The sequence below is a fragment of the Arabidopsis thaliana genome (genome assembly GCF_000001735.4).
Source record: "Arabidopsis thaliana chromosome 1 sequence".
NCBI lineage: Eukaryota > Viridiplantae > Streptophyta > Magnoliopsida > Brassicales > Brassicaceae > Arabidopsis > Arabidopsis thaliana.
In genome coordinates this window covers 18,994,233-19,016,205 of record NC_003070.9, presented here as the reverse complement: position 1 = coordinate 19,016,205, position 21,973 = coordinate 18,994,233, and the positions used below count along the sequence as shown (strand labels likewise).

The 21,973-nt window shown below is 32.4% G+C and overlaps 7 protein-coding genes across 23 annotated transcripts; 5 read left to right on the top strand and 2 right to left on the bottom strand.

Moving 5' to 3' along the window:
- Positions 1-1,951, top strand: AT1G51300 (alpha/beta-Hydrolases superfamily protein; the record flags this gene model as incomplete). Of its 3 annotated transcripts, NM_001333480.1 has the most annotated exons (9): positions 1-145; positions 289-433; positions 577-613; positions 700-769; positions 870-980; positions 1,074-1,206; positions 1,310-1,392; positions 1,481-1,574; positions 1,673-1,951. In NM_001333480.1, the coding sequence occupies 9 exons, from the start codon at positions 103-105 to the stop codon at positions 1,767-1,769; spliced, it is 813 nt and encodes a 270-aa protein (NP_001322735.1). The 3 variants fall into 3 exon arrangements, with proteins under 3 accessions (NP_001322735.1, NP_001322736.1, NP_001319194.1); NM_001333479.1 differs by having other exon boundaries at positions 1,481-1,951; NM_001333478.1 differs by lacking the exons at positions 1,310-1,392; positions 1,481-1,574 and having other exon boundaries at positions 103-112; positions 1,871-1,946.
- A 948-nt stretch (positions 1,952-2,899) lies between these two features.
- AT1G51290 (F-box and associated interaction domains-containing protein) lies at positions 2,900-4,033 on the bottom strand (the record flags this gene model as incomplete). The annotated part of the gene is made up of 1 exon (NM_104007.1): positions 2,900-4,033. One exon carries the CDS (start codon positions 4,031-4,033, stop codon positions 2,900-2,902), a length of 1,134 nt encoding a protein of 377 aa, NP_564586.1.
- An 887-nt stretch (positions 4,034-4,920) lies between these two features.
- AT1G51270 (vesicle-associated protein 1-4) lies at positions 4,921-8,842 on the bottom strand (the record flags this gene model as incomplete). 15 transcript variants are annotated; one of them, NM_001160946.2, is made up of 13 exons in its annotated part: positions 8,578-8,842; positions 8,310-8,380; positions 8,137-8,218; positions 7,902-8,017; positions 7,624-7,782; positions 7,440-7,521; positions 7,277-7,347; positions 7,119-7,200; positions 6,897-7,012; positions 6,651-6,809; positions 6,000-6,520; positions 5,733-5,794; positions 4,934-5,321 (listed from the first exon to the last, which is right to left on the bottom strand). In NM_001160946.2, exons 1-13 carry the CDS (start codon positions 8,627-8,629, stop codon positions 4,981-4,983), a joined length of 1,914 nt encoding a protein of 637 aa, NP_001154418.1. In that variant the 5' UTR covers positions 8,630-8,842. The 15 variants fall into 15 exon arrangements, with proteins under 15 accessions (NP_001321259.1, NP_001321260.1, NP_001321264.1 ...); NM_001333475.1 differs by having other exon boundaries at positions 8,137-8,231; positions 8,597-8,783; NM_001333476.1 differs by having other exon boundaries at positions 8,597-8,783.
- A 1,699-nt stretch (positions 8,843-10,541) lies between these two features.
- LPAT3 (lysophosphatidyl acyltransferase 3) lies at positions 10,542-12,987 on the top strand. Its single transcript, NM_104004.3, has 11 exons — positions 10,542-10,774; positions 10,951-11,073; positions 11,156-11,195; positions 11,273-11,346; positions 11,426-11,485; positions 11,573-11,650; positions 11,740-11,898; positions 11,982-12,107; positions 12,202-12,294; positions 12,377-12,463; positions 12,537-12,987. Exons 1-11 carry the CDS (start codon positions 10,694-10,696, stop codon positions 12,744-12,746), a joined length of 1,131 nt encoding a protein of 376 aa, NP_175537.1. The 5' UTR covers positions 10,542-10,693; the 3' UTR covers positions 12,747-12,987.
- A 1,003-nt stretch (positions 12,988-13,990) lies between these two features.
- AT1G51250 (Plant self-incompatibility protein S1 family) lies at positions 13,991-14,782 on the top strand. Its single transcript, NM_104003.4, has one exon. It carries the CDS (start codon positions 14,054-14,056, stop codon positions 14,471-14,473), a length of 420 nt encoding a protein of 139 aa, NP_175536.2. The 5' UTR covers positions 13,991-14,053; the 3' UTR covers positions 14,474-14,782.
- Positions 14,783-15,260: 478 nt separating this feature from the next.
- Positions 15,261-15,837, top strand: AT1G51240 (Plant self-incompatibility protein S1 family). Its single transcript, NM_104002.2, has one exon. The coding sequence runs from the start codon at positions 15,278-15,280 to the stop codon at positions 15,695-15,697; it is 420 nt and encodes a 139-aa protein (NP_175535.2). The 5' UTR covers positions 15,261-15,277; the 3' UTR covers positions 15,698-15,837.
- Positions 15,838-18,771: 2,934 nt separating this feature from the next.
- AT1G51230 (Plant self-incompatibility protein S1 family) lies at positions 18,772-19,180 on the top strand (the record flags this gene model as incomplete). The annotated part of the gene is made up of 1 exon (NM_104001.1): positions 18,772-19,180. One exon carries the CDS (start codon positions 18,772-18,774, stop codon positions 19,147-19,149), a length of 378 nt encoding a protein of 125 aa, NP_175534.1. The 3' UTR covers positions 19,150-19,180.
- Between the last annotated feature and the right edge of the window lie 2,793 nt (positions 19,181-21,973).

Below are 21,973 nucleotides of genomic sequence, written 5' to 3'. Positions count from 1 at the left end.
AAACCTTCGCTTACATTTTCTTTTCTTGTTTCGTTTCAGGGATCCATAAGATAACTTCAAACTTTTTGAAAGAAACTCTGTAAAGAGCGTTTTAAAAAAGTCATGGCTTCTGGTCTGTTTTCTTTTCAAAAGAGCATGGCTTCTGGTCTGGTTTCTTTTCTTGTTTCGTTTCTGATTGTTAATATTTTGTTATCCTGAAATGTTAGCTAGTGTTGTTTCCTGTTGTTGTTATTATTATGTCATGAGAGAAACATTGTCATTAATTATTTTTGTTGAAATCATTTCCAGGTAGTACAAGGGCTAAAGTTACCGCTGAGTTTCATTCAAAAAAAAAAGTTACCACTGAGTTTGGAGACACAGTTACTGTGACGCCTAGAGCAAGGCATCAGGCGACAATAGTTTGGCTTCATGATCTCAACGAATCTGGCTATGAGTAAGCAAAATTCTTTGTTTTGCTAGCTTCTTTGTCTTGAACTAGCTGTGAAAAGATCAAAGCGATCTCTTGTTGTCTCACATAAAAGTCAAAGAACGAAACTCCATCTTCTCTCTTAACTCTCATATGTGTCTTTGTTACAGTTCCTCTGAATTGGTAAAGAGCTTCTCGCTTTACAATGTAAGATTTCTTCAATATATTTTCTATCAACCTCACCAATTAATGTTTTTATCTTTGTTAACCACACATATTTCTTTTATTCATAGGTTAAGTGGATCTGTCCAAGCTCTCCTCTAATCTCTAACGTGGGTTTTGGTGGAGCACCAGCAAGGGCATGTAAGATCAGTTTGCTTCAAAACTTCAAAGAAGAACATGCAATTAGTATTCATAGAGGTGAAAACATTTAAATTGGTTCCTACGGTCTTTACTGAATCAGGGTTCAAGGTCAACGAATTTTCTAGTCGCATGCCTGATCCCTATGAGATGGAGGGTTTAAAGAATTCAGCTGCACATGTTGCTGGACTCTTAAAGAATGAACCAGAAAATGGTAATCTAAATTATCAAATCTAAAATTTGTAGGTACATTACATTCATCTCTAGCTAATTAGTATTTCACTTGTCATTCTTCTTGTTTTGGTAGTGATGAAGGGCGTAGCAGGTTACGGTATTGGTGGAGCACTAGCTCTCCACATAGCGACTTGCTATGCACTTGGAAGTTTTCCTATTCAAATACGAGCTGTTGTCGGCATCAACTGCTGGCTTCCCAATAGATTGTATTTCTTTTCAAGCCCTAACGTCATTTCTCTATATGGTTTTCTTCTAATTATTAAAACCTAAATATCTTTTAACTGATGTAAGCGTAAATAAAATTTTCAGCAAGTTAGGAGATCAAATAGAATCTATACCTGACGCTACATCGCGTGCTGGAGAGCTTTCGGTCTTAGTTACGCATGGAAATAGTATGAGTAACATTGATTTTTATATATACATCGATTTCTCATTTATTAAAAATATTAAGCTAATTATTGTCGTTGGTTTGTGTTAAAGATGATAAAATGGTTCCTTATGAAACTGGAAGATCATCTGCTGAAAAACTTAGCAAGGCTGGATTTAAACAAATCAAGCTAAAAACAATTCATCTGTACAAACCGTCAACTACTTTTTTTTCTTCCCTTTTATCACAACTACTTTACTTCCGTTTGCTATATTATTTCACTAAATTGATCTCTTCATGTGCAGTTGTGACCATGCCATCGTTTTCCAGATAATGACCGAGGTCAGTCTCTGGTTGACAAGGAAGTTCGAGCTGGAGGGGGAGCCAGATACTACAGTATAATTTAGCAAAATACTAAAATAATACGTACTAGCTTAATTATGTTTAAAATAATAAGAAACGATTATATAGCGAATATATTTAAGTGTTTGTTTTCTTTCTAGTATTCCATTTGTTGGCTTGGCAGTTTCTCATCGTCGTTTGTCCTTTTGTCGTTGTCGGATTCTCGTTTTTGAATAATTTAGTGCTTTTTTAATTAAAGTTTTCTTCTTACCAAATGCAAAGACTTTTCACTTGCCATGTGACTTTTTGACCATGAGATTATCTTATAAGTTCAATCGCAACCGAACTTTTTTTTTTTTTTTTTTTGGTTAAACGGCCGCGTACAAAACTGGCTCGTATCCTATTTGAACTACATGAATCTTTTCGGTATTTAGACAAAACAAAAAAAAAAGAATCTTTTTGGTTTTATAATATTCTCTCCCACACATTTCAGATTTTTTTTGTCAGGACGGATGATTCAAACAATACTTGATGAATACATATCTTCAGGTTCTTGATTTATGGTATATCCATATTTGTGGTTTTCTATCTTGGCCTTTGAGGTATTGGACCATGATTAAACATTTTACCCAAAACAAAAACCTAATTAAACTTTACAAATTCTCGAGGGTATGGATATCATAAAAAAACTGTATACCCTAAAAGTTTTCAAGGAAATGCGTATCTTATGCCCACTGGCCACTAATGACGACCCAACAACGACGTCATTGCCCTATATATCTCATTTTTAATAGCATCCTACATTCTTATGAAGTTTTAATATATGAATTTTCAAATTTAGTTTTATTTGAAACTTGAGTCTAATTCATCAATTTGAGATCGTCCCCGTGCAGTTAAATGTTGGTTTATTTCTAGGATCTAAGAACGTTCCCAAAAAAATCAAGAACAAAACCATGAAAAACAAATTTCTTCTTGAAGAAATGAAATAAGAAAAATCATTTAAGGTTTTATCGAAGCGATCATTATCATTTCGAGGTTTGTTAAAAGAAAAAGCTAATTAATTTTATACAATAACAAAAGCCGTCATGTCAAAGTTTTATATAAGAAAAATATCAGACTATAGATAAGAAAAATCTTGGATTGAAAAGAAAAATATGGTTGTTAACGAAATACCAAAGTACAAATATATATTATAATACATATAGTTTGTTATTGTCCTCTTTGACCTGGGTAGGCCGAACCAAACTGGGGATATAAGTACGGAGATGAGGACTAGATTGATCAAGTAGATCCTCAAAGAGATCTATTTTGATTTTTTTTACAATATTTCTTCTTACGATGTAGATGTAAACTTGTTGAGTTTCATCATAACAACAGATAACGAGCCTCTTAGCATCATCGTTGTCAAGGAAGTAAGTTAGGTCAGGACGATTATACCAACGAAATGGCAATTTAGGGAAATCAGGTATTAACACTGTCATGAGTTTTATCCACACCACGTCCTCTACTAATCCTATCTCCCTATTATTTATACTATTCTTTGTCAACCAAATCTTTATCTTTGATGTTTTATTGCATAGTTTTAACAACGAAAACCGATCTTTCCTAAAAACCGCAAGGGCTAGAATATTGTCTTCATTGTACTTCAAAGGTAGGCGACAAAAAGTTGTTAGTCTCTCTGTTGAAAAACTGAAGCTTCTAATGAAAATACCATTGTTAACATCTACACCAGCCCAATATAAAGTTCCATTCAGAGATACACTATTGGATTGGACAACTGACCAAGAACTATCAGACTCCAAATCTTTAACTTTCTTTGAATATAACCCAATCTCATAAATCGTCAATTTTGATGATGGTTCAAATTCATAATCAAGCACCTTGTATCGTTTCTTATTATCATAACCTATGACATATTTCGTTGGATAATGATGATTGGATGCGAATAATCTAGTTTGTTTCAACCAGGGGTTCCAAATCAAGACCCCTTTAAACTTGTAGCTAGTACAAAACAACAAGCCATCACAATCAACATAGTTGTATAGCCATATTGGCATCTCACAATTCAAACCAGGAATGTCTAAGGTTAACTCATGGACCTCTATCCATGGACCACTGAAATTAACGGCTACCGAATACATCTTAGAATCTGTTCGGAACATGAATTGTGGTCGTGATCGAACCAAGTGGTCGTTCACAAACTTGTTGTCGTCAAAAAGAGAATTCCATTGCTTACATACGGTCCTGAATCGAGCAAGAGATTGAGGTGGAACCCTATATAGGATCTCCTCCACTAATTCCCATGGAAGGTTCACCGAGACCATTAGCTTTAAGATGAAAATAAAGATTATACTTGGGTGTCACAAAATTTTCTAAATCATATAACTAGTACTACGTATATAAGGTCTCTAAAAAAGGATAAAAATAAATAAATTATTGCATAAAGTAATATACAAAAAAACAAGTAAAAGCAAATAGATGTTTTACTAAGATTACTAAATTTATGAGGAAATATTTAAAATGTATTAGATACTTCCATATAAAATTAACTGTAGATAAGCTATATATTAATTTGGAGTGGTTTCATCATAGCTACTTTAGTATTTATAAACAAATATATGTATATATCTATATATATATATATATATATATATAGATATACTAGAAATGTATTATTGTGTACTTAATCATTTAGTAGTAGTTCATGAATTATTTTAACTTTTTAGATTTACACATATCCAAATGAATTTATGTTTTGATATATTTGTCAAACTAAATAATTTTACCTGTATCAAAATAAAGCCTCTTAAAAGGGAATATAAAAATAATTGCAAAGATTAAATTTTACATGAATAAAATGCAAAATTTCTGTTGAGTAGAGATATTATATTGATGAATAATGATTTAAATGTAATGTAGTATTCCAGATATAGTAAACTGTAATAGATTTCTTTTTCAAATTCATTTACTTATTGGGTAGTATTCAAGCATGGGTTTTAATGTAGTTATTTTCTTACATCTTATGTATTTACTTAATTGGGATACAAGAGTTGGTAAATCCAAAGTACAACAAAATATACTACTTATACAAGGACAAATAGAATCATGATTAATTAAAGACTATGCACTATAGACGGGGTTTCAACTATCTGTTAATTTTAATTATATAAAATGAAAATAGAATATTAAATTCCTTAAAAATATAAAATTAAGCCAGTAGCAACTATGCAAATATAACAGTCTTAAAAAATTTAATATCCGAGTGAGAAAACTAAGTAGGAGATAACCAAACTATAAACGTGAAAGATTCAAACTCGAACAAATACATTGTTGCAAAAAACAAACTCGAGTGATGTACTTTTGAAGAAACCTTATGGGAGAGAGATATCAATAAAGTATGGAATTTTAGCAAATCATTTATGGGAGTAGTGAAGCAAACATAGTTTGTAACCAAAGGGCTGTCTCTCAGGTCATGATCATCTAAAGATACGTTTGCTGTCTCTTGCACAAGAAAACCTACGAAGTACGAACGCTTGATATATATTGTGGTACCATCGGTCAATGTTAAACGAGGAAACTTCCATGGAAGATGATCTTTGAAGAAGTTGTCTGCTAGAGAAAAAAAAAAGGATAAACGGGAGACAAGTCCAAATCTTCTAAAGGTTGTAGAAAAGAATGCCCCAAAATGTAAGATATGATAGTATCCTTAAGCAAGGAAGAGGTCATGCGAGTCGATAATAATTTAAAAAGAAAACAGTTTTTACGTAAATTTTTGAATATATAAATGAAGAGATGTAAATTTAAATTAATCACCGGAGACTATCAATTTTCACAAAAATAATTTTCATAACAATGAAGATTAATAAACTAAATCGAACCTGCCTGATATATACATTTGCACCTCTTTGCTCTTCTTCGACTCCAAAATCTAGGGACTAGGGGTCATATCAAACTCTTCTCATTCTCCTTCGAACGTTTTGCTAGTCGTGGTGGAAGTTTCTTAGAGTTCTCTTTCCTCGGTACCAATCTTGATTAGCACTTTCTTCACTTCCTCAACGATTGAGTCGACAAATTTGCTCTCATTACTACACACCAATGAAAACATTTACACAAAATTTAGTTGGGTATATATATATGTCATATGATATAAGATTCGATTTCATCATTAAAAGGAACTGATAAGAAGTCGTTAAACCTGTCATGTCAGAAATCTCAGAGAAGAAGTTGAGAATCAACACTATATACAGAAATTCACTAGTATGATCCATATTTTTGTTTATCAAATTATACCTTCGTATATCCGACGTCAAGCCTATGTTACTGAAAACTGATGATAAAGCTTCCTTCCATTTCTGTATTCTCTCAGGCTCACTCCGGTACTCCCACTCCAGATTCCTCAAGTTGTCTCCGAAAGCTCCCATGAATCTTTTACACGCGGTGGCGTTTAATCTGTAGAAAACGGGAACCACCACGAGTTTGCCTTGTTCCATCTGCTCCTTCATCTTCACAAGCTCATCCAAGCACCAGCATGATTCTGTGTACCTCTCGGAGAAGATGGCCACCGCGACTCTCGATTCCTCGATCCTCCTGAAAAGATAATTTAGATTTGTACCCCTCAACTCAACCTCGTCAGTGAACACGTTGATCTTCTCCAATCTCATGGCCTTTACAAGAAACCCAACAAAGCTATTTCTCAGCTCGTCTCCCCTGAAATTGATGAACACTTGGTACTGCGGCAGAGTGATGCCGTGATCGTCCGTGGAGGAGGCAGCATTGGAAAATAACGGAACCAACAAGGATCTTAGCATATCCTGAAGATGGGAGTAAAAGAAGAAAAGCCATCAGGACAAAATTGGGATGGATTACTTTCCATTTCATAGTCATAGAACCTAAAATTAAACAAGGAAAGCAACACAATTACAAAAGGAAATGTATACGTACAACAAAAGCTTCAGAAGCATTCCCATTATCTGAGACAGAAGCTCTTGGTGAAGAGCCCTCTTCTGTTCCTTCTTGAACCGGTGATGGTGGTTGTGGTGGAGTAACATACATAACTTTCAATCTAGTCTCCTCAGCTGGATGCCCTGCCTCTTTGCTAAACTAGAGTTTTCATAAGAAAATAAACCAAAAGCCAAGTTAGAAAATATCAGAATCATATTTTAATCCCGATGATAAGAATGTCAATACCATCTCAGAAGTAACATCCTTGGCCGTGGTTTCTGGTTCCACCACTTTACACTGAAACAATAACTTGTCTCTGCACTGCATATCAGCCGGAGCTTCCTTTAGTGCTTGCATGATCACTACGTTGGAGACAAGAAACTCATCATGATCCCAAAACCCTTTTATGGCGAACGATCCATTAATTACGAAAGTAAAAAAGATAAGTCAAGAGTATCAGAGAGATACCTAACACTTCACAAGAGGATCTTGGAAGAACAACACCAACATTAGGCCTGACATAATACTTCTTTGCATTGGTCGTTTTAGCCTAAGAAAATTGACCCTTGAAACCTAAGATACACAAAATCTCCAACATGTAGACAATTATAATGTATTAGTTTCACCTTGAAGGCCACATAATTTTCGGTCTTGTTAGTCAAATTGAGAGAGCAAGACACTTTCTTGTTCAGTTCAACTACATCAAAATCAAAAGTCAACCGATCAACAGAGTAAAAAACTAATCTGAATATTAGGAGAGATCGAGATCAAGGATAAATAAAAGCGTACTAGGGAATTGAACGTCGACAGGATCGATGATGAGAAGCTCGTCACTCATTCTGATTAAATCTACGATGCCAACGGACGGTCCCTTATCCGTACATTAGAGAAAGTGAGTGGTAGATGGTCGTCGATCAAGAAGGGGGTATACTAGAAAACAAGGAAAGCAATACAAAAGGAAATGTATACGTACAACAAAAACTTCAGAAGCATTTCCTTTATCTGAGACAGAAGCACTTGGTGAAGAGCCATCTTCTAATCCTTCTTGAACCGGTGATTGTGGTTGTGGTGGAGCAACATAGATAATTTTGAATATAGTCTCCTCAACCCGATGCCCTGCCTCTTTACTAAACTAGAGTTTTCATCAGAAATTAAAAGAGTGTATTATATAACCAAAAGCCAAATTGCCAAAATAGTGTTAAGAACATATCAGAATCATGGTGTAAATCCCGTTGATTAGAATGTCCATACCATTTCAGAAGTAACCTCCTTGTCCATGGTTCCTGGTTCCACCACTTTACACTGAAACAATAACTTGTCTTTGCACTGCCTATCAGCCGGAGCTTCCTTTAGTGCTTGCATGACCACTAGGTTGGAGACAAAAAAAATTGATCACTAGGTTGGAGACATGAAACCCATGATTCCAAAACCCTTTTCCGGCGAAGAACAGTCCATTTACGAAAGAAAAAAAAAGTCAGAGACATACCTAATACTTCACAAGAGGATCTTGGAAGAACAACACCAACACTAGGCTTGACACAATACATCTTTGGTTTCGTCGTTTGAGCCTAAAAATTTGACCTTGAAAATCTAAGATACACAAAAGCTCAAATATGTAGAAGAAAACAAAGACAATTATATTCTAATGTAGTAGTTCACCTTGAAGGCCACATAATTGTCGGTCTTGTTAGTCAAATTGAGAGAGCAAGACCCTTGCTTGTTCAGTTCAACTGCATCAAAATCAAAACAACATTCGATTTAAGGATGCATTTATTGTAACAAGGTTTTTCATTTTTATGGTTGAATAAATTCTACATTCATTAAAAAAAAAAAAAAAAACTACATCAAAATCAAAAGTCAACCGATTAACATGTAGTAAACAAATCTGAAAATTAAGAGAGATCATCAAAGATATATAAAAGGGTACTAGGGAATCGGATGTCGACATGATCGAAGGTGAGAAGCTCGTCAGTACTCATTCTGAATAGATGTCGATAAATTAAATCTACGAGGCCAACGGAAGATCCCTTTTCATGGTGGATGGTCGTCGATCAAGAAGGGATATATGAGTAAATACGCGGAAGAACAATTCGTCCTTTCGTCGTTCTTTCCTCTGACAGTGAGAGGGAAATAATGTCATTTTCAAAACTATATATCAAAAGTCAGAGTTCTTTTTATTCAAATATTTATCCACAACCAGTGATGCTTGTTAGTTTGTTGAGAAATGGTCAAAAACTCAATACTACATATAAAAAATATAATTTTAGTTTTATTTAGGTGAAAAAAAAAACAATTCTCTAGACCATGTAAACAATAATCTATTCTTTAAATATATCATCTACTATAATATATAATTAAATATTATATATATATAAACTTTAACTAAAATTTCTGGCTCCCAGAATACTCATATGCCCAGACCTAAATAAGTAAATATATTGCTTAAATTTTTGTATTATATTTCTTATAAAATATTTAACAATAGTTTACAATTTTCTACAGTTACCATAAATTTTTATATAAACATTCAATTAAATTTGACCATATATTGCTTGACCAGGCTTTGGGAAAATTCAAATATTGAATTTGTTTTGGAGCTCAAAGTGCTAGTAAGAACTGAACTCCCTTATGTAGGGAGAGGACATCCATCGGGGTTGTCTACTTGATTTGATTGTCAGATAATCACTAGCTCCCTCTATTTAGTCTTCCTTGCTTCTTATTGACTGTAGTTTGAATCTCATTTTTTGGCGGTTGGTGTATATAGTATGTACATTTTTGAATCCCACCAAGTACTGTACCAAAAGAAAAAGAACATGAAATTAATTTTCTTACTTTGGCATTAAAAATTCTAGGCACACCTTTGGTTCTACACATGTTGCGGTTGTACACCTATTTGAAGGTGGTCAAGGTAGCACTCTAGCTGCTGGACAGTTTGCAGCATTTTACAAGGGAACCACTTGCAATGGTTCGGGCGTTATTCTAGAGTCATGGGACGATTAATGTTTTTTGATCTTTGCAAAAGTTTTTGTGGACAAAGATCCGACATTAAAAAGATGATAGGTAACTTGAGTAGTATAGAAGAAATGTAGGTCTCTCAACTCATTGCCAATTGATTTTTAATTGAAAGTCCATAAACCCGAATTTAACATTGTATCAGAGTCCGAACACACCCTACCCTGCTAATCTGGCCCAGAAAAGAGACCTGATCACCCTCACTAATTGATTGTCCAAAATAAAGCCCAATTCCGTGAAATAGCTAGAAACGAGCATTATCTCGAGAGGTATGATGGATTATGTCGAGATTAGTGGCTAGAAGAGCCATTATTTCGAGGGGAATGGGGATGTATGGAGAAAAATCCCACATTGGAAGGATGGGAAGGGACTTGAGTAGTTTATAAGAAACGTGTAACTTTCAAGACATTGTTAGTTGATTTTGAGTTGGAAGTTTATGAAACTTAACATTTGAGAAAAATCCGACGTTCGAAAGATGGGAAATGATTTGAGTAGTATATAAGGAACATGTGCTTTTCTACTTTTTGTCAATTGATTCTGAATTAAAACTCCATAAAACTTAACATTGGAGAAAAATCACATATTAGAAAGATGGAAAAGGACTTTAGTAGTATATAAGGAAGGTTGATCTCACCACTTATTGCCAATGTGAAATCCGGATTTAACAACCGTGAAGTTAAAAATAAACTCAAAAACCGCCAAAATCAAATTTTATGACATATGTGAGTTTTGCTGTTTTTAATTGCATTTTACTCTATTACTTCATGGGAGAGCTTTACATGCGCACATGTCTCCATGTGTTTGGCAACCAAATATTGTAAGAGAGAGAGACATAGCTTTGATGGGCTTAAAATAGAGCATGAAAAACGCTCTTGCGTCAAAACAACAAGGATTTTCCTTATTTTCAATTCTCTAATCTCCCAAAAAGAATTTGAGAACAAAGATAACAGTCATCCTCTGTTGGTGTCTTCTTCAACAATTTTTCATATTCTTCTGTTGCTGCTTTGTGTTGTTCCTTATCTCTCTCAGACATGAAGATCCCTGCGGCTCTTGTCTTTATCCCTGTTGGTGTCCTCTTCTTGATCTCAGGGCTCATCGTCAACATCATTCAGGTCATCCATTTTTGTTAAAACTTGTTTTGCTCTGATACCAAAAGAAGTCTATCTTCATTGTATTGTCTTCTCAATGGAAGAGACATAGCTGAAACATTTTATGTTCTATAATGTCTGTTATAAAATCGAAACTTGTGTCAACTAAAGGTTTTTGGACACATTTTCTCTGTTTCCAGCTTGTGTTCTTCATCATTGTTCGTCCATTCTCAAGAAGTTTGTATAGAAGAATAAACAAAAATGTTGCGGAATTACTTTGGTTGCAGCTCATATGGTTGTTTGATTGGTGGGCTTGTATAAAGGTTGGTGATTTTCATGAATCTTGTTGTGGTTTACATAGAGGTATCATAGTCTGATATGTGATTCGTCTTGTTGTTGCTGCAGATCAATTTATACGTCGATGCAGAGACTCTAGAGTTAATTGGTAAAGATCAATTTATGCAACCTAGTCTTCAGTATTTGAATATAATGATTCTTTTTAATCTTGATATTAAATTTCAGGGAAAGAACACGCACTTGTCTTAAGCAATCATCGAAGTGACATTGATTGGCTTATTGGATGGGTCATGGCTCAGGTGTTTTTGTCTTTCACTGAAACATGATTTTTCAAATTTGGAGAAATATAAACACTGTCTCTGATTAATCATATAACAGCGTGTAGGTTGTCTTGGAAGCTCATTAGCCATCATGAAGAAAGAAGCCAAGTATCTTCCAGTGAGTTCTTTTGATCTTTTGTTGAATTTTCCTGTTTTTAGTTTACTCTCTTTAATGATTTACTGAAACATTACAAGTCTTTCACAGATCATAGGTTGGTCGATGTGGTTTTCGGATTACATTTTCTTGGAAAGAAGTTGGGCTAAAGATGAGAATACCCTCAAGGTTAATTTTGCCTTGTTTTCTTTCTTGAGCTTAAATTTGATTCTGTTTCATGTGCTTGAAACATTTTTTTTGTCTTGCTTCTTACACAGGCAGGTTTTAAACGACTTGAAGACTTTCCAATGACATTTTGGTTAGCTCTTTTCGTTGAAGGAACTCGTTTCACTCAGGAGAAGCTTGAAGCTGCTCAAGAGTACGCCTCTATCAGAAGCTTACCGTCTCCTCGAAATGTTTTGATTCCTCGTACAAAGGTGAGTTTCACCAACAACTTGCTTTTTTCAGGTTATTATGAGCTTTACTTCACTTGGATTTACATAATTTTATGCAAAATCAGGGATTTGTTTCGGCAGTGTCTGAAATACGGTCATTTGTTCCTGCAATATATGACTGTACCTTAACCGTTCATAACAATCAGCCTACACCAACTCTGCTTAGGATGTTCAGTGGACAATCATCTGAGGTTAAAAAAGTTTCAAATGTGTTTGTGTTTTTTTTTAACGTATACAAGCCTATGCTCACTATATCGTAAACTCTTTGTTTCTTTTTTCTTGAAGATAAATTTGCAGATGAGACGTCACAAAATGAGTGAGTTGCCAGAAACCGATGATGGCATTGCACAATGGTGCCAAGATCTATTTATCACCAAGGTTCACAAACAATATTTTACTCATCAAACTTTCCTATTTACGCTAAAACTCATGCCACTACATTGCTTACTTTTAAAATCAGGATGCTCAACTTGAGAAATACTTCACAAAAGACGTTTTCAGCGACTTGGAAGTTCACCAAATTAACCGGCCAATCAAGCCATTAATCGTAAGAAACATCACACATCGAAATGCTATTAAATTGATTCTCTTATAAATTCTGGTAATGTTGTTGGAAACAGGTGGTCATCATTTGGTTAGGTTTCCTTGTATTCGGTGGTTTCAAGCTACTGCAATGGCTTTCAATAGTGGCCTCGTGGAAGATCATTCTTTTGTTTGTGTTCTTCTTGGTCATTGCAACTATAACAATGCAAATACTAATTCAATCGTCTGAGTCACAACGTTCAACTCCAGCCAAGAGACCTCTACAAGAACAGCTTATTTCTGCTTAGGACAAAAGAAAACTCTATTTAAGCCACATATTTTACACTGCATTGTTCCTTCACTCAAATGTAAACATAATTGTTTTTGTTAGTGTGTAATATGTGTAATAAATGTTAATCTAGTTTGATCATTTAGTCTTGTTGTCTAACAATTGCAACCACATTTCATTGTCAAATCTATGTATAATTTTATGTTTCCAAACTGTTATTATTTCAAATAACCATGAAATTTAATTTTGTGAACTTTCGACTCGTTGTCATTACATAGCCTTCTAACTTTCCTTTGAGCCTATTGTTTTCACAAAAAAGTTCACTCTACAAACGTTTATAGAATTTTTCAAAATATTGATCTTTTGTTTTGCTACAAAATGAGTTACACCAAGAAAATTTTATCACTAATTTGTGATCAGTCACGCATGCAGACTTCAATATATATATTACACAACTATTGGAGATATATATGTTTTGAGAATTTTCTTTTATATAGGCGTTTCGATATTTATTGGAACCAAAGGTCAAATATTGCATTGTATACCTAATATTTTTCTTTCTGATTACGTACGGATAAAAATAGCATGGTAATGGGTGGACTAAATTATCAAAGTCTTTTCTTTGTTCAAGAAAATTATCAAAATTCTTGTCGATTGAATTAAGTAAAACATCCTTTTGTCGTTAATTAGGGATACACCAGCTAGCAACAAATGTGTAATTTATTTACTTAATTGTTATTTAGTAATTGTAGAATTTTTTTTGTTATTTAGTAATTAGAACGATGTCACTAATTCATCGCAAAACAAGCTTTAGGTCTGCGAGGCTACGACACAAAAGTGAGGTTTTGAAAAATCTTTTTTTTTTTTAGCAAATTGAAAACTCATTTATTAAGCATTGTGCCACATCTATTCTGAAGTTCTCGACAGACAAAAAGACTTGGATTATCGAGTATTCGAAGACTAAGCGAATTTTCCATATCTCTCGTAGCTTCAAGTACTACACCAACAATTATGTTTCAGTCGATAAATTTACTGCCTAAGTAATCTAATTGTTTTTCTGGATTTTGTTAAACGTATACTTTGGCTTGGTTTTCACTTTTCATGGTGATCTATAATTAGAAAGAATTACTCATTTAGTTTAAATCTTCTAGGCCAATCATACTTTTCTACATTAGATTCTTGGTTGATGTTTGTTTTTAAATTTAACTTATGTCATTAAAAGATCATTACTAAATACAGATAATATGTCTGGAGATAAGAAAATTATAAATACTACATCTTGATGTCTTTTTTACCACAAAAATTTATCTGTATTAGATCCTAAAGATGGATCATCTGATATTTCTTTTGTTAGTTACAACTATGTATTTTGGGATAAATGAAGCTTGCAAAAAAAATCATGTAGTAATTCATAACGAAATCGGTCCTGGTATTGATCTCAACATTGCATGCCGGCAATTCAGCCCAAAACGCACACCTTCAATGTTTCACACCCTAAAGTACAAAGATCCTTTTTACATCATTGAGTTCGCGGACAACAATCAGCTACCTCACGGTGAGAAATGGTATTGTCTGATTAGTCACGGAACAAGACCAAAATATTGGTTTGATATTGAAGTATATCGTCAAGGCTATTATCCTCGATGTGGTCAGCTACGCTCATGGATTGCTAGAAAGGATGGGATTTGGTTTACAAGAAAATATCATAGTCCACCAGGGCACGTACTTGATTGGAAAATCCAGTAATGTTCTCTTGCTTTTATTCTCCCTATAATTAACTAATGTTTATGTAAGTGGTTTTTGTTTTGTGTCATAATAAGTAATACGCCGTAAAAGCTAATTAAGTCATCAACATAAATTGGTGGTAGACTATATGGCAACATGTTGTATCAAAATATGAGTCCATTTGATGTCTATGTATTTTGCATCAACGTTAAATAATAAAACAATATACTTTTATACTAACTTTTTGAAAGGATGTTGTATGATATTTTTACAAGAAACTGTCATCTTGACTAGAAAATTAAATGTGGAATATCACTAGTTTGTTTTTCCATTATTTAATATAAATTTAAATATATTTAATATTTCCAAATCTTGTCTATTAAAAATCTATGAATTATAACACTAAAATTATATGGAGATATGATTTGATTGATTTCATTCATATTAGGTATACAAGAAAAAAGAATGAGATCTTAAATTAATTTACTTGCCTACTATTTTAATATATATTAAAGATATATTTCCATATATTTTCAGTTATTTTTTTGTTGACTGTAAAATAATTTATGTTCCAGAAAAAAATCTAAAAATTACATAACACTAGAATTATATGGAGATATGAATTCATTCAAATTAAATGCAAAATGTCAACGAATGAGATCTGAGATGATAGACTAATATATTTTCCCTTATATTTTTGTACGTTTAAGATATATTTCCAAATATTTTCTGTTTCTTTTTTTTGGCTGACTGCATTTCTCTATATTTACTGCAATAAGTGTTCGATGCTCTTTGTACTTCTGAATTATTTTATATCATAAAAAAATGGATTATCTCATAATGTTTCTGTTAGTTACTACTATGTATTTTGGGCAAAATGAAGCTTGCAAAAAAAATCATGTAGTGATTCATAACGAACTCGGTCCTGGTATTGATCTCAACATTGCATGCCGACAATTCAGCATAGAGCGCACACCTTCAATGTTTCACACCCTAAAGTACAAAGATCCTTTTTATATCATTGAGTTCGAGGATAATAATCAGCTACCTCATGGTGAAAGATGGTATTGTCTGCTTAGTCACGGTACTAGACCAAAGTATTGGTATGATATTGAAGTATATCGTCAAGGCTATTATCCAAGTTGTGGTCAGCTACGCTCATGGATTGCTAAACAAGATGGAATTTGGTTTACAAGAAGATATGATAGCCCGCCAGGACATGTTCTTAATTGGAAAATTCAGTAACTAATGTTTATGTATGGGGGTATTTCATTTTGCTGTCATATGTACTAAGCTGTAAGAGCGAATTAAGTCATCGATCTAATTCGGTGGTTATATACAAGTTCATTTGATATATCTCTATGTATTTTGCATCAACGTTTTCAATAATAAAATAGTATATTTTTATACTATTTTGGTTTATATGTTTGGATCGGTATGGTTTTTTACAAGAGACTATATTGTTCTATTTTGAAAACGTTTACAACTTTCGTTATCATATTATCCATTGGTTTCTGTAACAAATGGAAGTGTTGCAACTTACAACCATAAAATTTGCGAAAACAGAGGGAGTTGAAAAGACGAAAGCCAAAATGTGAGGGTATAGCGTTACTATTCTTCTTTGCTTTTTTGATCTTATTATTTCTTTTTTTCTTTTTTTATTTTGAATCCTAACACAATCTTAAAGCACCTCCATTGGTTATCTTTTTTGGGTGTCTCAAATATCATTCAAACATAAATTAATAGTAAATTTTAAAGACATCATATTGTTTTGGGTCTAAAGTGTCACACAATTTTTTACTATTCAAAAACACTCTTCATTTTACTCTTCTTTCATTATTTTTATATTTTAAAGACACTCCATATTTTTGACCAATGGAGATGATCTTATGCACCCACGCAGTGGCAAAGCTAGAAATAAATGTTACGGGTCAATATTAATATGTATATAAGTAATTAATATTAAATTATTTATTAGAATACAGTTTTACAGCTAATTTTTTGTTTAAATATTACTAATGTTTTAAATAAAATATTAGAACCAAAATAATGTCAAAATTGTTGTAATCCTCACAAATGATGTAAATTAATATATAAGAAAGATGGAAAAAGTTAGACAATATGCATAAATAAAAGAAATATAATAATAGAAAGGGTGCAAAAACAGGATTTGAACATAAGTTAAGGGGGTCAATATTAATATTTTAAACAAAATTATCAACAAATACCAAATAATTAAGCCTAATAAAAAGTTTCCTAAGAGTTATGGGGGTCAAGTGACCCCCTACTAACACCCTACCTCCGCCACTGCACCCACGCGAAAAGGTATCTGCAAACCTGTCACAAATGTGCGAGAAATATATGAGGAGATTAAATTTCCTCGCACGTCCACTCAAATTTAAAAAATTCGACTTTGATAAACTAAGCTTTACATGAACTAAAAATGTCAACTTGCCGTTGCAAATCCCTTAACTATCTCTCGCAAAATTTTGAATATTTCTACCAAATACTCGCAAACATTATTGACAAATTAGTAGCAATATTTTTACAAGCTCAGTAAATAAAAAATGAAGGAGACACAAGTTTGGAAGAAAGAAAAAGGTACAGTTTGGAAGACAAAAGTTTGTTATATTTAGTTCGGTTATTAGTTAACAAAAAATGTATGCGGAACACAAAATATATGCATTTCAATGATGGATATACAATAGAGATCCCGAAAACGGTTAAGTGCCAAAAGAGTTTCGCAGTGGTTTTGCATATTCATAGTGATGGGTCCGAAAAATATTTTTATGAGGATCATATTATAAAACTTTTTTAAAATATATATCGTATAATTTATTGCGTAATAATATTATAAAAACAAACATAAGGCAAACAGAAAAATATGTATATATATATATTTATTTATATGCAAAAAAGTACTAGATTCAAAGTTATTTAACCAGTTAGAGTAAGAAAGAAATGCTTAGATATCCCGCGGAACTAAAGGAAGTAGACATGTTTGTAAATTAAAAGAGTATAAGGAACTATAAATAATAGAATTTCAAAACCCAATATGTATTATAACCAAAAAAAAAAAAGAGAATCAGAAAAAACATATAAAGTAGTCAAATCTCTTTGTAAACTAATAATGATTAATTTCTCGATAAAATATTACTTTTATAAATTAATAAAAATTTCCAGACTCAATATTATTAATTTATAAAGGTTTTAGTATTGTATCTTTATGTTTTAATTAGGTAAAATCTAGGAGAAAGGAGACAAAAAAAAGTCTTGGTCCTCTCTAATTCAGCAATTTAGATAAGTCTGTTGCAGAGAATACCATAATTTTCTTGTTTGCTAGCATAAAGCACAATTTGTGTATACTCTTTCGTTTTGTTAGTTATCAGCAGCCTTTTGAATTTTTAAATATACCTTTAATTAAAACTGAACGAATTTCTAATACCCAATAAGAACGCTTTTGTAATCGACTTGGTATGGAAACATGAGTTGGGCTGATTCTCAAACTAGACTTCTCATAACGTTAAAACCTTATTAAAACACGAGTTGGGCTGATTTTCAAATATTAGGCTTAACATTAAAACATGAGTTGGACTGATTTTCATGGATTGGACTTAACGTTTAAACCTCACATGGACATATAGATCTAAAGCTCTTTAATAATAAGATGTTCAAGAATAATTAATGGAAAAATAATTCCTTGCAAGACTTTGATAGCCACCAAAATAGGTAATCTAACATAGAAAAAACAATCCATCTTGCTGACCAAAAAAACAAAATCCATATTGAAGAAGGTATCTTATAATATTTATTTTATAAGATTTCATGCCTAGAGACATGTAAACATTTATATTATCTACTTATTTTGTAGTGGGATGTATCAAAAAAATTAAGTGTACAAAGAAAGAATGAACTTTAGATGATAGAAACAATTAATAGAAATTTAAGATATATTTCCAAATAGATGATACTACCTAGTGTTATTATATCTTATACAATCATACATTATATTCTTTTTGAGTGAGATGGATTTAAAATTCTAATTTTATCATCTTGATTTTCTTTTAATCTAAAAATGTTAATGGTAATCTATATTTTTTTCCATGTTATTTTATATTTACATTTAGATATATATCTATAGCCAAGTTTTTTATGTTTGTTTTTAAATTAAGCTAATCATAAAAAGATTATTTACTAAATGAATAACAAAAATTGTCACACAAAATAATTATAAATACTACATATTGATGTCTTTATTCAAAAAAGTTCTTAGACCCCAAAAAATGAATTATCTCATAATTTTTATGTTAATTACTACTATGCATTTTGAGCTAAATCAAGCAACACATTGCAAAAATCATGTAGTAATTCATAACGAGCTGAGTCCTGGTATTATTCTGAACATTGCATGCCGAAAGGGTAGCATAGACGATAAACCTACAAGATTTCACAAACTAAACTTTAAAGATCCTTCTTATGTCATTGAATTCGAGGATAATTATCCTAATGATGAAACTTGGTATTGTTTGCTTAGTCACGGAACTAGACCAAAATATTGGTATGATATTCAAGTATATCGTCAAGGCATTCAACCAAAATGTAATCAGTTGCGCTTATGGATTGCAAGAATGGATGGAATTTGGTTTACAAGAAGATATGAAAGTCCACCAGGGCACGTACTTGATTGGAAAATCTAGTAATGTTCTCGTGCTTTTATTTTCCCTATAATTAACTAATGTTTATGCTAGTGGTTTTTGTTTTGTGTCATAATAAGTAATACGCCATAAAAGCTAATTAAGTCATCAACATAAATTGGTGGTAGAATATATGGCAAAATGTTATATCAAAATATGTGTCCATTTGATGTCTATGTATTTCAACATTTTAAATAATAAGACAATATACTTCTATATAAACTTTTTAAAAACATGTCTGCATCTGTATGAATTTTTTTTCTCCGCCAACTTTTCATAAAAGCTAATTAAGTCATTACAACACTGACATTTAGAAATCACAAGAGATAGTAAAAGGGGAATTTTGACATTTAACCTTTTTAGTTAGAAGATCTGCTACGTGGTTTTCACTTCTACGAGTAAACTTGAAGCTATATGAGCTAATAGTCAAAGAATTAATATCATCCAAATACGATATGAATCATCAGCTAGGTTGGAACTTCCGGCTTGAGCTAGTAGCCAGGGGTTGGATGAAACTGTTTCCTTACATTTTCCATGTACCGATAGAGGGATAGGGAATCACCACAGAAGATGACATTGTTGTAATTAAGACGTCTGAGATGGAAAAGATCAGCTCTAAACGCATTGACCTCTGCATCAAGAACTGAATTAGCAGGGTCAACGGATGAAAAGCCTCGGAGTATACTTGTTCAGTTTTTCCTTCATTTCCTTGCACATTAAGTAGAACCCATCCTATTCCTGCCCTTGAATTCGGATCATTCCATGAAGCATCTGTACAACACACAAAGGATAAAGTATGTTGCAGAATTGCTTGTTGGGTAAGCAGTATTTGTTTGTTATTCTCATGCTTCAGAAGATATGCATTGGAGTCATTATGATTTTTTTTTTAAACTAGAAACTGCATCTTTTGAAAATCTTTCAACTTTCTTTATCTTATCGCTAGTTTTCGTAAGAAAAAAAAATGTTACAAACTTACAATCATTTGGAAGACAGTGATTATAAGGGACGGAAGATGAAACGTGAGGGTATGTATATAGCATCATTGATCTCCCTTTTCATTTCTTGTCTTATTGTTTCTACATTGTTATTTTAAACCCATAAAATTATTTTTCATACTTCATAGTAAACATTTAGATTTATAGTTTATTCAAAAATAAGTAATTTAAAATTACATAATTTATAATATTAACTAATAGACAAATTAAATTAACATTCATAATTTTTTCTCCATATATTCAAGTAGAATTTATTTTATTCTATCTTTAATAAGATCAATTTTTTCACATATCGGCTTATATTTAATTTTTGTTTACTTAATTTTCTTCTTCATCGACTTATTTTAAACGTAACATTAGATTTTCGTTTTGGCTAGTCAAATTATAAAATAGTCGATTTGATCACAGGCGAAGTTCAATTATCCTTCCAAAATTTGGTATACTGCTTCATGATGGCAAATCATATTGTTCCAATTTATGAAGTCAAGAATGAGCGACCCTTTACGAGTCAAGCAATCGGTACAACTATTGCACCCCATGCGATGAAACTGGCTATTCAGATGAAACAAGATGCCTTAGCAGCAGGGATAAAAACTGTTGTTTTTGTTTTCTTTTTTGCAACAAATTCCTATTATTTCAGAATTTTCGTTTCTTTTTGAACATGACTTATTTTTTTTATCTTTATTAAGTTAAACATGGCAGTTTGTACGAATATTTCTTTTGATATCTACGCTAGAAGCTGATTCTAGATATTGTTTTGTTGATGTAACTAGGTTTCTCTTTGGTTGACTTTCAGGTTTGGACAGTTACAGTGCTTGAGAAACAAACTAAGTAAAAAACAAATGAGACTGTAGATGTAGATTCTGGAACAGGTGGATGTTGGGATCATGAAGTTGCATCATTAGACGACTTAGCTGCTAACAAGGACGCGTGAGCTGAAGTGGTAGAGTTGGAGTTGAAGGGGTGATGAGCCAAGGATTGTTATTGAATGGGCGGTGAGATAAAAGCAAAAGAAGTTGTGACGGTTTAGTGAATAGTTTTCACAACAACTAAGGAAAAATATAGGCTTGACGAGCAAATAATTTCTCTAGAATTTGATTTTTGGAGATTCTAGGTCCAGGGTTTTCGGTTAGTATATGTATTCTAGAGCTGGTAAGGAGCCGCAGTTAGCACTCTAGAATATTGTCATACGATTTTAAACTGTGAAGCTAACAAAATAATTTAGAAGATGAATATATTTGAACTTTCTTTATCTTTAATAGTGTGCAAGAAAAATAAAAATAAAAGAGTTATGCTTACTTTGTTCTTAATCGGAATTGATTATTTAGGTAGAATAAAATTAAGTAATTTCAAGAAAATAAGAATCGTTGTAAAATATCACTTATCAACAAGAACAAGTACAAACTGCTGGATTTGACGCTTTCACTGTGTGTGGAATCCTCTATACCTTCTCAAAAACAACCAAAAACTAAAATCACCATTCATGTCTTTTAATAACTAAAATCTTTTACAAAAGATAAAACCCCAAAAATCAAAAATCAAAAACTATAAAAGCCATTTAAAAACCCACAACCATTATTTATGGCCTACATGTTAATATGTTATGCTCACATTTATGCATATATAAGTCACACCTATACATATATAAAGACGTATATCCTACTATAAGTGTGTACTATGATACCAAACATTTGTAAGAGAAAATGAAAAGGAAAAAAGAAAATTTGGTCAACAGAATATCAATTAGTTGTATTAATATAGTGTGGTGCATAGATAGATAAAAATGTTTGAAGAAGAGAGAACAGCGAAGAAACAGAAGACAAGAGACGGTT